This window comes from Budorcas taxicolor, chromosome 2, assembly GCF_023091745.1.
Source record: "Budorcas taxicolor isolate Tak-1 chromosome 2, Takin1.1, whole genome shotgun sequence".
Lineage (NCBI taxonomy): Eukaryota > Metazoa > Chordata > Mammalia > Artiodactyla > Bovidae > Budorcas > Budorcas taxicolor.
Window position 1 is genome coordinate 91,516,457 of NC_068911.1, and position 12,077 is coordinate 91,528,533.

The following is a 12,077-nucleotide window of genomic DNA, read 5'->3' on the forward strand; positions in this document are numbered from 1 at the left end:
GAAACTAAAAACTGTTTTGCAACAACTATGAGAATTAGAAGATAACATAAACCAGCATTCACTAACCACCCACCTTGTGCCAAGCTTGCACTGCTCACCTCTCCCACAGCTGCCATTTTGTTGAGCACTCGCTATGTGCCAAGCCGCTCAGAAGCATGACCTCATTTAGCCGTCAAATCACTGCAGTGCCCAGGGAAAGGACTCTCCCCATCTCACCGAAGAGAAGACTGACTCTGAGATTAAGAACGTGAAAGGCCTGACACCTGACCCAGGTCTCTGTCCAGAGTCAAGCCCCTTAACCCCTCCGCCACCCTGACACTTGCATGGGGTCTGTTTGGTGACGCTGTGAGAACAGTCAGCCATGGGAGTCATATGAATAGATAATAAGGTGGGTGGAGAAGGTTCCAATTTCAGATAAAATCATCAAAACCACTCTGAGCACTTTGAGTTAGAAACAAAAGAAACGAATCACCATGCTGGGTGAGGGTGCGTCTACACTTTGAAGGTCTTGAAAGTCTCAGGACTTTGAGACTTTCAGGCTGGGGTGATGGCTGGCCGCTGTATGGATGTACGTATCTTACATTAAAGTGGGGCTCACGGGCCTTTCTGGGAGTGCCCAAGGAGGGGGGCCCTTCCACTGAGCAGTCTCTGAAGCTGGAATCCCTGGGCTGGTATATTCCTTAGGAGCTTGCTGGAGCCAAGCACACACATGAACACGGCGCTTCCACCAAGTGGGTAACAGAGATATTGCATCTTGCACAGAGCTGCTCCAGAGTGTGTTCAATAAACAGAGTGCTGGGGGCACTGTGCTGGCGGCTCCATGGTTAAGACCCCACATTCCCAATTCAGGGGGCCAGGGATTGATCTCTGGTCAGAGAACTAAGATCCTACACACCACAATTAAGACCCAGCACAGCCTAACAAAACTGTAATAAAAGAACAACCAGAGTGCTGGCTGCCTATCCGACATCCATCTCATCGTTCCAGGCAAGAGAACACTACTCTTATCTGGGGCAGTGATGGGCCCAGCCAAAGACCACCTTCTCCAGCCTCCCCTGAAGCAGCTGTGATCACGTGTGTCTCAGTTGTGTGAGAGGGGTGCAGGCATTGGAGCGGGGTGGCACCTCTGAAAGGGCAACTTAAAGGAAGCTGATTCAACAGCACGAGCTGCTTCTGCCTCTCCCCAGCTGCTCTCTCTGCTTGCTCAACACAGCACTCAGGCTAAATGTCCATCCACAGAGGAACGGATAAAGAAGATATGGTACGCATATACAATGGAATATTACTCAGCCATAAAAAGGGACGACACTTGGCCATTTGTAGAGACATGGATCGACCCGGAGTCTGTCGTGCAGAGCAAAGTCAGTCAGAAAGAGAAAAACAAATATCATACATTAACATGGAGCACAGGTACTACCGTGAGGACTGCAGAAGTCATTTAGGTGACCCCGAGGAAGGGAGGCGCCTGCCGAGGACAGGGAGCCGAAGTTTGTCACTGTACAGTTCCCCCAGCCATTGACAGACCACCCTCAAATGTCCTTCATGAGACAGAGGAATAAACATGCATCCCGTATAAGCCACTTTCGGATACTTTAGGCTACCAGGTCTCAAAGGCTTCCCAAGTGGTGTGAGTGGTAATGAACCCTCCTGCCAATGCAGGAGACACAAGAGACAAGGGTTTGATCCCTGGGTTGGGAAGATCCCCTGGAGGAGGAAACGGCAACCCACTCCAGTATTCTTGCCTGGAGAATCCCATGGACAGAGGAGCCTGGCCGGCTATAGTCCATGGAGTCGCAAAGAGTCGGACACGACTGAAGTGATAGCATGCAGGCAGCAAAGTCACCTGGGGTACTTGATGAAAACACGAAGGTCTAAACCCTACGCTACTTCAAGGAGCCTGTGTCTCTGGGTGCTAGGTGCTGCTGACACTCACCAAAGGTCAAGAAGCCCTGTTAGGCTCTCTGTGCTAAGTTGCCCAATTTGCTCTTACAGCTCCCTTCAAGTGTCAACCCCAACACCGATAAGATGCAGTCAAAACCAATTTTTTAACGTCCAGTTTTACTCTGTTGTTGCTTAGCCACTCAGTCATGTGCGATTCTGCAACCCAGGGAGTGTAGCCCGCCAGGCTCCTCTGCCCCGGGATTTTCCAGGCAAGAACACTGGAGTGGGTTGCCTTCACTTCTGATTAAAAGCAGAGATCACATCTGAATAGGGTGACCCATCACTAAGATAATTTCCCATCCACGCTTCCAGGATACAGCAGAAGACGGGGTCACCCTGCCTGCCATGGGCATGGTGTGTCCTGCTCCTTGACATGCTCCTGGGGCAGGGCATGCGAAAGCTTCCTCCTTGGAAGTTTTGTCTGAGCTTTAACAATACTGTCGTAGCCTGTGAGTGGGGGCTCCAGCCCTTCATCTTCACTTGCCTTGAAGTGAGAGTGAAAGTCACTTGGTCCAACTCTGCTATTCTATAGAATTTTCCAGGTCAGAATACTGGAGTGGGTAGCCTTTCCCTTCTCCAGGGGATCTTCCCAACCCAGGGATGGAACCAGGGCATCCTGCATTTCAGGTGGATTCTGTACCAACTGAGCTATCAGGGAAGGCTAGATGCGGACCCACTCTTTCTTGACTTGCCCCGATCACTGCAGTTTTGTCGCCAAGCTCACCCATTTTGCAAGCTTTCCTAGTGAGGGCTCAGACTCCACGGTCAGCATTAGGAGCCACCTCCTCCCATCTACAGGTTACTGGCATGAAGTCAGTTTCTCTAAACAGAGTTTTCTGGCCACCGAGCTGTCTCTCTGCCCTGCCCAACCAGTAAACTCTTTCCCTCAAGCACAAGAGGACAGGCCTGTACTGCGCCCTCTTTTCTCAAGCACACCACTTTTTCCTTTGTGCTGCCATGGTACAGCAAAGTCAGGCATGAGGATTGTGGGAAGAGCAGTTTTCAGACCAGCATCTCAAAGAAAAAAAGTGGTCCAGACTTAGCTAGATGAAAATTTGCACAATTCTTTAAAACCCTATTTGTGGAGTTCAGATAGTAATTACAAACATGTGACTTTCAATTATCTGGCTCTTTCTTAGGTTCGGTTCCTAAGACTTAGAGCAACCACCCATGTCTGCCTGCTCTGGGCAAAAGCACCTGACAAACAGGTAATGCCATTGAGGATGCCAGCTACAGAGGGGAGTCCCACAGACAAAAGGAGACTGGCATGACTCATTCACCACGCCCTTGGCACCCCCAGAGGGTCCCAGCATCAGGTGGCCTGAGCTGGAAGACCCAAAGGCTCTAGACTGAGTTGGGGGTAAATGCAGGCCCCCAATAACCTGAAGCCCCAGGGCGTGTGCCGGGCGGAGCTGAGCTGTCTACACACATGGAGCTGAGCTCCTGGCAGACGCGAGGAGAGCCCCTGGTGTTGCCCTGGACAGAAGCCACCCGACACCAGGGACTCACTTCATATTTATTTCTGGTGGTGAGTGGAGCTTGAAGAGCTGCCTCCTCCCCCTCGGATGGCGTGGACCGCCGTTGGAGATGATGCAGGGTAGTGTCCAGGGCGGATAGGCTTGGCTGTGTCCACCCGACGGAAAAGAGAGAAGAGACATTCAGAAAGGGCTTACACAGCTGCATCCAGATACCTCCTGGTCACATGCAAAAACCAAGAGGCACAATCTTCTCATCAACGTTGCAATTCTTATCGGTCACCAGACTTTTCTGAAGACAGGAAGTTTGCCCTTCTATTAGCACACTTAGCTAACCCAAGCCACCCAATATTCAGGGGACAAAGAGACCTTATTTATCAATTACTTCAATTCTGATTAATGAAGATTAGAGACAACAGACTTTCAGTTTTATCTGAGGCAGATCTGCAGGTCCTGATGAGTTCCAACAGCATCTCCCTATAACTGGATGCAGAATTCTGTCTATGATGCATTTTTAGGGGAAGAGGTCCACAGGTTTCAGGAGATTTTCCAAGGGTATAAAAACCCAGTAAATGCAGTGAAGCACTAATCTATGATCTTAAAACTAGAAACAAGGAATTGCTGGTTTCCCAAACATCTGCAGGCAGTATCTGATAAGAAATATTATTACATATTATTGGAGATATTTCCATCTAAGAAGAAGAAAAAAATGCTCTCTAGAGACATCCCTAAATCTCTTCCTCCTATGGCTCTATCCCAGGAACTATGACTCAACAGCTACACTCTCAATCTTTGCAGGTAGAACATCCAAATCCAGGCATGGAAGGGGCTAGATGTCCAACCCCCCATGCACTCACTGATGCCAGGCCTGGCTCCTCCAGGGTATTTCCAGACCTGTACTTGCAAGAGACTCTCCCTGAGGCTTCTAGCTACATGCAGCTCCTTCATGGTTCTGCCAAGTGCAAACCACAAGGGGCCTGCAGGCTTTGCTGAGCAAGCCCTATACTCTGGTATCTCTGGGAGAGTGTACGTCTGTTTACAGCCAAACCCCTCTGCCGGCAGCCAGGGCTGGCTGGCTTCTTTGCTCAGCTCGGTAATTTTGAAGATCACCATGTCCTCTGGAATCTCAAGGAAGCGCGTGTCTGGCGATCCCATCTTGCCAGGATGGACGCCGGGTACTGGGAGGCCCTGGCTGGCCTGCACAGGGCATCTGGCCCGTGGAGCCCTCGCCTTATATCAAGGGCCCGGGTACAGGCGCACGTACCGATCTGGGCCGAGTGAGCTCTCCTGGCCATGTTCTTGGCCCGCACGGCCTCCTTGATGCGGTCCACCTCCTGCTGGTAGCGCTTGCGGTCCCGCATGGCGTTCTCCTTGGCCTCCTTCAGCGCGCTCTCCAGCGCCTTCACGCGCTCGGCCGTGGCGCGCAGGCGCTTCTCCAGCTTGGGCAGCTCACAGCGCAGGTCTGCATTGTCCCTGACCAGCTGCAGGGAAGGGAGAGCTGGGGAGTTCGAGGAAGGGGAGGCAGGAGCAGCAGACCCCACGCTGGGGGGCTGAGAAGGCCACAGAGGAGCAGGTAGAACTGCCACCCGCTGCCAGGCTGTTCTGAAAGTGCATAAGACCATAAACTCTGGGAGCACCCAAGGGGAATAAAAATCCCACATCCAGAGACTCAGATTTGGCAAACACAGTATTCAGAGTTTGGAGAAAGTGGAGAGGGGAGTAGGCTAGAATTAGAAGCCATTTCCAACTGTGGGAAACATTCAGGCTTGGGTGGGATTTGCTTCTTCTTTTGTTTGAGGGCGAGGGGGAACTTGCGGGAGAAAATTGACTACTCCGACGCTGGCATGTGAAAGCTAAGAAACGCGAGGCCAGCTCGGACATGCTCTTGAAAGGCGTTCATGTTCTCGCGCTCTCTGAAGGCCTCCTTCAGAGAGGACATGTTGTCCACAGCAGCACAAGGTTTGGAGTGTACCCAGGGTCTAAGTAACTCAGGAATACTGCTCATTCCTTATGATCCAAGACTCTCAATTTGGAAGGAACAGACTCACCCGAGGTTAAGGATGGGCCAAAAGCCAGTTCTGTTATTTCCCGGTCATCTGACCAGGTATGAGTCATTCAACCACTATTAAGTCCACATACTACATAAAAGGACCATTGCGGGAATGCAAGTGGGTCAGGAAATATTTGAAAATCAGGAGTGCTATATGGGTTGAACTATTGCTAGGTCCACACCTGTTTTCTTTACCCCTATCTCCCCACCCAGTCCCAGCCCCAGTGCCTGGTACAGAGTAGGTTTTTAATAAATATTCACTGAATTCTCGAATAAAATAATTAATGAATCTCAGGACTCAATTTCAAGTCCCCAGCAGTTTCCGCTTTTCTGTTTCTCTTCAACAGTTTGCTTGAATGACTTCAACCACGTTGAATCTGTCATCCTCCCTTTGGGCAAAAGTGCCATCATCAGTAACGTTGAAGAGCATGTAACAAGTCAAAGAGAAATGACATCCCCTAGAGTATGTGGTCCATTGCAAAGCTGAACCATTTTTTTCAGATCCCAAATCTTGAGGATTTAGGGGAAACCATCATGAACATTTCCACATTTAAACAGAAAGGAGAGGGCCAAGAGGAAGGGGACATGTGTGTACCTATGGCTCATTCATGTTGATGTATGACAGAAACCAGTGTGATACTGTGAAGCAATTATCTTTCAATTAAAAGCAAATTTTAAAAAATAAGCAGAAAGGAGACAAACAACCTGCCTGAATCATCAGTGGGTTTGGACATGGTTATTGCTCTCTGTCGCTCTAAACAAACTCCAGGGTGTCGCGGGAACCTGAGAGGATGCCCCAGAAACAGAGCAAGCAGAAAGGGGTCTGGTGCCGGCCCCAGTTCTCCCACTTGTGGAATGAAGCCAGTGGCTTCCCCTCCTAGTCTGTTTCTCCTCTCTAGAAACAGGAAGCCTGAACCAACTCAGTGTCCTCTGCTTTGTGTTCTGTGGAGTCTTTGGGTCCACAGAGTATCCTCAAAAGCATCATGGGACACACCGAGGCCAGCTGGGCACAGAGGCTGGAAAGGGAGGCAGAATGAAAAGACACGACTGAACACCCTGCTCCCCAAGCCCCAGAGAGCTCACACTCAATTCTTTGTATTTGGCTTCCTTCAAAGAAAGTATTTTATATACAAAGGGAGCCACTGAAGACTAAGAGTTCAAGGTCCCTTCTGACGCTGATGTTCTCTGGTGACGCTGTAGTCCTTTTACCCTCCGTATCAGAGCTCCTCCCTCAGTGGAGCCAAATGCAGCGACTCTCCTTTCCAGGAGAGAAGGAGAAGGAGGGGCAAGCTGGCACAACCCTCCTACCTGTTTGTGAACCTTGGTGAGCTGCTCCAGATTATTCTCCAGGAAGGAAATTTTCTGCTTCTGGGCAGCACTGCCTCCTCCATCGTCACTGTCCAGCTCTACACTCTGCATCAACACAAGGGGTCAGCAGAATCAGCCTCCAAACTGCCCAGCCGCAGCCCCAGCATCATGCGGAAGAGCCATTCTAAGTATCTTGGGGAAGAAATCCCCGATCCTACTAAAGGTTTATTCTCAAAATGAAAATAGAGCTTCTAGAAGTTGAGACTCAACAGTCTTCCCAATTAATTCCCTTGATCGGTATCAAACATGCTATTTTTTAGATAGCTGACCAAAAATATTGCAATCTACTTTTGAAAGATACAGATTAGATACAGTTCTCTTTGTGAATATACCTCTCCCTTGCAGGTAGGTGAACAGACTTTTCAAAAGGAAGTGTGTCAAAACTCATTAAGAAGAACTAATGGGAAAACATAAGCCCAAGACCTAAATTTCATTTCAAAACATCACAAGTGAGATAATGAGTCATCAAGCTGCGGGAAAGTGTCTGTGGTCCCACTGGGCAGTCTCCATGGTCTCTGCTTGTCCCTTCAGCTTTCAATTACATGAGATTATTTAATGAATCCATCCCAGACCAGTCGAGGCATCTGTGTGCTGTGCTGGACTGACACTCGAAATTTATCAGATCTTGAGATTAACAAAAGCACTGTTCTCCCAACACTTCCATGCTGAGTGGCCACATAAGTTAGGAAATACATGTACAAACACATCCTGGAGTCTAAAAATGGCAAAGCATGCTTATTTTGTCTGATTACAAAAGATATCATCACTCTTTCTGAGAGGTGGTGGCCACACAAGCATCTCAAACCTGTCTCCTGGGTCTAAATCCAGGGCTCTTAAACCCAGAAGGTTTGTTAAAACTCAGATTGCTGGGCCCCACCCTAGTCTTTGGTCTGGTCCCAAGCTCTAGGGCCTTCCCTGATAGCTCAGTTGGTTAAAGAATCTGCCTGCAATGCAGGAGACCCCGGTTCGATTCCTGGGTCAGGAAGCTCCGCTGGAGAAGGGATAGGCTACCCATTTCTGTATCCTGGCCTGGAGAATTCCATGGACTGTATAGTCCATGGGGTCGCAAAGAGTCAGACCCGATGAGCGACTTTCACTCACCCCAGTCTCTGAGTCAGTGGATCCAGGGTGGGTCTGAGAATCTGCACACCCAGCAAGTTCTTATGTGATGCGAGTGCTGCTGGCCAGGTGACCACACTTTGAGAACCACTGGTCTAAGAGCAGATCCTCCCCAGAAAGTCTTACATCATGAAATCTGGTCCCAAGCTCTGCATCCTCCTTGGAATACTTCCTCCCCCCACTGAGTCTTTTCAGTTCTTATCATAATCTCTTTCGTCTCTGTCTTCATCACCTCTGCTCTGGCCTCTCTTTGCTCCCCGATCCAGGTCCTCTGATCATTTCTATGTTGTTGATTGTGGTCACTACCTACCTTCCTGATCCCTGCCACTCAAGCCTTGAAATCTCCCATCATCCTCCACCCTCTTTCCTTACTTTGATTTCCAGCCCTCCAAACTCACTAGAATCATGCTGCCAAGTGCCAAGGCAAATCCATGCTCTGAACCTCATCTGGACACTCCTTCCACTGCTCAGCATCCTTTTGCTTATCTCCAGAAAATCCCTCACAGCTGCCCGAGCCTCCTCCAGCCTCCGTGAGCTCCCCATTCTCTTCCTCCTTCTCCACATTAACTGAGAAAGTCAGAGTCGTTGAATGTATCTCTTCCCCTGTCATATATCTCCTTGCTAATGTCTGGTTTCTCCACTTCTCCTCTCTGAGAAAGTATGTCCCTTCCATTTACCAAGCCATATATACTCTTCTATGCTATCAATTCTATCCTCTCAGATCTGACCCTATCAATCACCTCCTCTTTTTTTTCCCTTAAATAATATACTTCATCTCTTTTCCCTGGCTCCTGCACACAGACCCCCATGCACACACTTAAATACACCTCTGTCCATCCTGTTACCTCTGGGTATGCTCACTGCTCCTCATCCATCACTTTTTCAAAAGCCTCCTTGCTGCTTCTCCCTCCTCACTCCTAAGACCTCTGCTAACTGCTCTGGGGGTTCACCATTCGGAATTCCCCAAGACCACCACTGCGTGTGGCACAAAATGCTCAGACTCAGAAGTCACACCGACCTGGATTTCAGTCCTATCTCTGGCTCTCCCCAGCTCTGTCATCTCAGGTCAGCGGAGCCCATTCCCACAACCGTAAAACAGAGCACAAAGGACCAATTACGTGGCTGCTGGGGACAGGAGGCAAGACACGTGAAGTTAAAAGTGCTTCATACACTCCGGCCTGGCCCCTCACAGCCTCCTAACAGGGAAACAGGGGGGTCTAGCCCCTGGTGTTTCCAGGTTCCTGGCATCATTCACCAGGCTAAGGGCCACGCTGTCTATTGAGAGCCCTCTGGGTTTTCCCTGCGTCACTCAGAGGTTTTCACACTGCAACCAGATAAATATGTGTTCCTTTGAAATAAAGGCCAAGGAAAGGATGATAGCTTCCTTTCACTAAGAACGAAAATTCAGATGGAAAAATGTTCCCAAGTATTTTTTCCCCCTCTGGCACATTCTTTTAATCATATTCTCTGGTATGAAGTAATTTTTAAGCATCACCAGCTAGGATTTAAGCAAGTGATAATGATTTAAGCAACTGAAAATGATTCTTTCTGGCCAGCTTTTCGTTTCTCCTCAATCCCATTCACATGAATTAGAACTCACTTTTTTAACCCGCGCAGTCAGATCCTGGACAAAGAGTTTACGGAGGTTATGTAGAGTCTGGAGTTCTCGAGACTGGAAGAGAAGATCGTTAAAACACCACTTAAGTGAGGGCACACAACTTATGACACCATTGGCACCAGACCATCAACCCCAGCTACCTCTACAAAGCTCTGCAAGCCGCCTGTCAAGGCCATGGGACCCTCCGCTTCCTGTGACCTGCCCACCCTCGTGCTCTCCGCCTCCACCCGGCATCTTCCCAGGGCTACCCCAAGGCACAGAGCCTGAGAACTCAAACAAAGATACGGAAACTAAACCGAAGCCTGCTCGTTTGCTCTATTTTAAATAGAACCTTTTTCCTCCCTTTTAACCACGAAAACTTGAAAGCTTTCTCATAAAAATTCCTAGTGAGTTATGTTATAACAGAATGGACTCTTTTTTCACTTTAATTTATTGGTGTACACAAAATGCCAACAAATTTTAATGAAAAGTTACCCGCAATTTCTCCCACCCGAGCTGACCAACATTTTTCATGTTCCCACACCCCTCTGGCCCTGGTCTATAGACTTTTTTGCCTCACATCACTGAGCTCATGGGACATTCCACCTGGTGACCCTGGGCAAAGTATCTAACCTTCCTGTGCTTTCTTATTTATAACATGAGGATAAAAACAGTAGTTGCTTTATAGTTGTTGTTATCAAGATTAAATGAGATTATTCTTATAAAACTCTTACAACAGTTTCTGGCACATAGTAAGTGTTCAGTAAATATTAGCTAGTATTACTTTATTGATGCATCATAGTTGGCAGCTATTTCTTCATTAGGCTTTTGCTGTTGCTATAACTTTCCTATAGTTAACTTCTTGGGAGCATTTTCTTCCCCCTTAATTTTGGATTATTTTCTACTAATGAACGCTTAGGAATTAGATTGCTAAGACAAAGGTCTGAGTCAAACCTGGTGCCCTCTGTTAACAAAGTCAGAAAACCTAAATGTTTCCTTCCAATTAAGTCTCCATGTATTCATCACAAGACCTACAACCAGTTCCGTGAAAAATATTTTCCTATGAGGAGAGAAATACACTCACATTTGTATTTTTCAATTTGTTAAAATTGATCTACTCTCACACAGAACATCAAGGGATGGAACTAACAGAAGCTCACAGAAAAAAGGACAAAACAGGCTCCAAAGCCGTGGAAACAATAAGCTTCTGGGAATAAAGGTTCTATGTTAATTTTAGGTCTTATTACTGGGTCCAATTCCATAATAGTGCTGAAATAAAGAGCACCTAAAGTCAATTGCCTCCTCAGATGAGGCAAATTGCTTTCTGCTGGAGGCCCAGCGGGCCTGCTGTTGGGAACGCCGTGGACACAGTGCATGTCTGGGGCGGAGCCACTGGGGGCAGTAGGGGGGACAGCTCCACGCTGTCAGCGACACAGCCACGCTGTCTGCGCCTCTGTCCCAGGGAGCTCCATCCTGGCCCTCTGCTCTGCAAGCCTCCTTCCTGCTTCAGGTAGTTGATTAATGACTGAACTATAACCACAGAAAATACTTTCCATGAAAAACATCAGCACCCCACAGGGAAATGAAACCTAGGCGCCTTGTCAAAGGGCCAGGCGATTCTTCGGGGGCAAACACCAAACAATCCAGAGACCTGAGCTTGGTGACTTTCTCTCATTCTTGTTTGGTTTTCTATAAACAGTTTAACACAGGCAGTTCAGACCTTGGAGATGGTTGATAGCCCACACGTGTATGCTTAGGCAACTCCCATTTGGCATCCTGGGGCCATGAATTTTCCTCCATCACGTGCATTATTTCTTCCTCCACCCCGACTGCTTTCCTTCAGGTCTCTCCTAGCACAGGTGCTGCCCCTCCATGTAAAAGTCAGGGCTCAGCTTCCTGTCACAGTGAGGGTGGGACCACAGCGGTGGAGACACAAGGTTCACCAACGCAGAGGGAGGAGGGGTCTAGCCCCAGAGTCCACACGAAGTGTCCTGGTAAAGCCAGAGGGCTGCCTGGGGTCCCAGAGACGTCCCCACTGGCCGGCTGGCCTTCCCAAATGTCGCCCCTGGAGGGGGCTTTACAGACCTTGGTCCCTCGTGGCAGGTCCCGCCCTGACCTTTCCCAGACACTCCAGGAGGCAGAGCAGCTTGAGCTGAGGAAGGATCAGGAAGGGTCAGCCAAAGACAGTGAGCCACCTCTGAGGAACACTGACAGCCTGGGGAGGATGCGATGGAAGGATAAGTAGTAACACCCGGCACAGACTGCAAGGCTCCAGTGTGGGGACTGAAACGTTCGTGTGTGATGCATGTGCATGTATGTGGACAGAGAGCAAGGGCTCGTGGGGCGCTGTATTGGTGGGTCTGTCCACGTGTGAGGGACTGAGTGTCTGAGTGTGTGTATGGTGTTGGGGGTAGGGTGGGGAATGGATGCAAGGGTAGGGAGAACCAGTGTATCTGAGGAGGCTAGTGAGGAAAATGTGTTGTTAAAAACATATTCAAGCAAATTCCCTGGTTGCCCAGTGGTTAGG

General features: G+C 48.9%; 1 protein-coding gene across 1 annotated transcript in view; it reads right to left on the reverse strand.

The window, feature by feature from the left end:
* Positions 1-3,457: 3,457 nt before the first annotated feature.
* Positions 3,458-12,077, reverse strand: part of KIF5C (kinesin family member 5C) — a 147,568-nt gene continuing 138,948 nt past the window's right edge. Inside the window, exons 22-25 of the mRNA XM_052662602.1 lie at positions 9,554-9,625; positions 6,775-6,879; positions 4,681-4,897; positions 3,458-3,564 (exon numbers count right to left, since the gene is read on the reverse strand). Of these exons, the coding sequence (XP_052518562.1) occupies positions 3,458-3,564; positions 4,681-4,897; positions 6,775-6,879; positions 9,554-9,625 (501 nt within the window). The remainder of the gene's footprint in view (positions 3,565-4,680; positions 4,898-6,774; positions 6,880-9,553; positions 9,626-12,077) is intronic.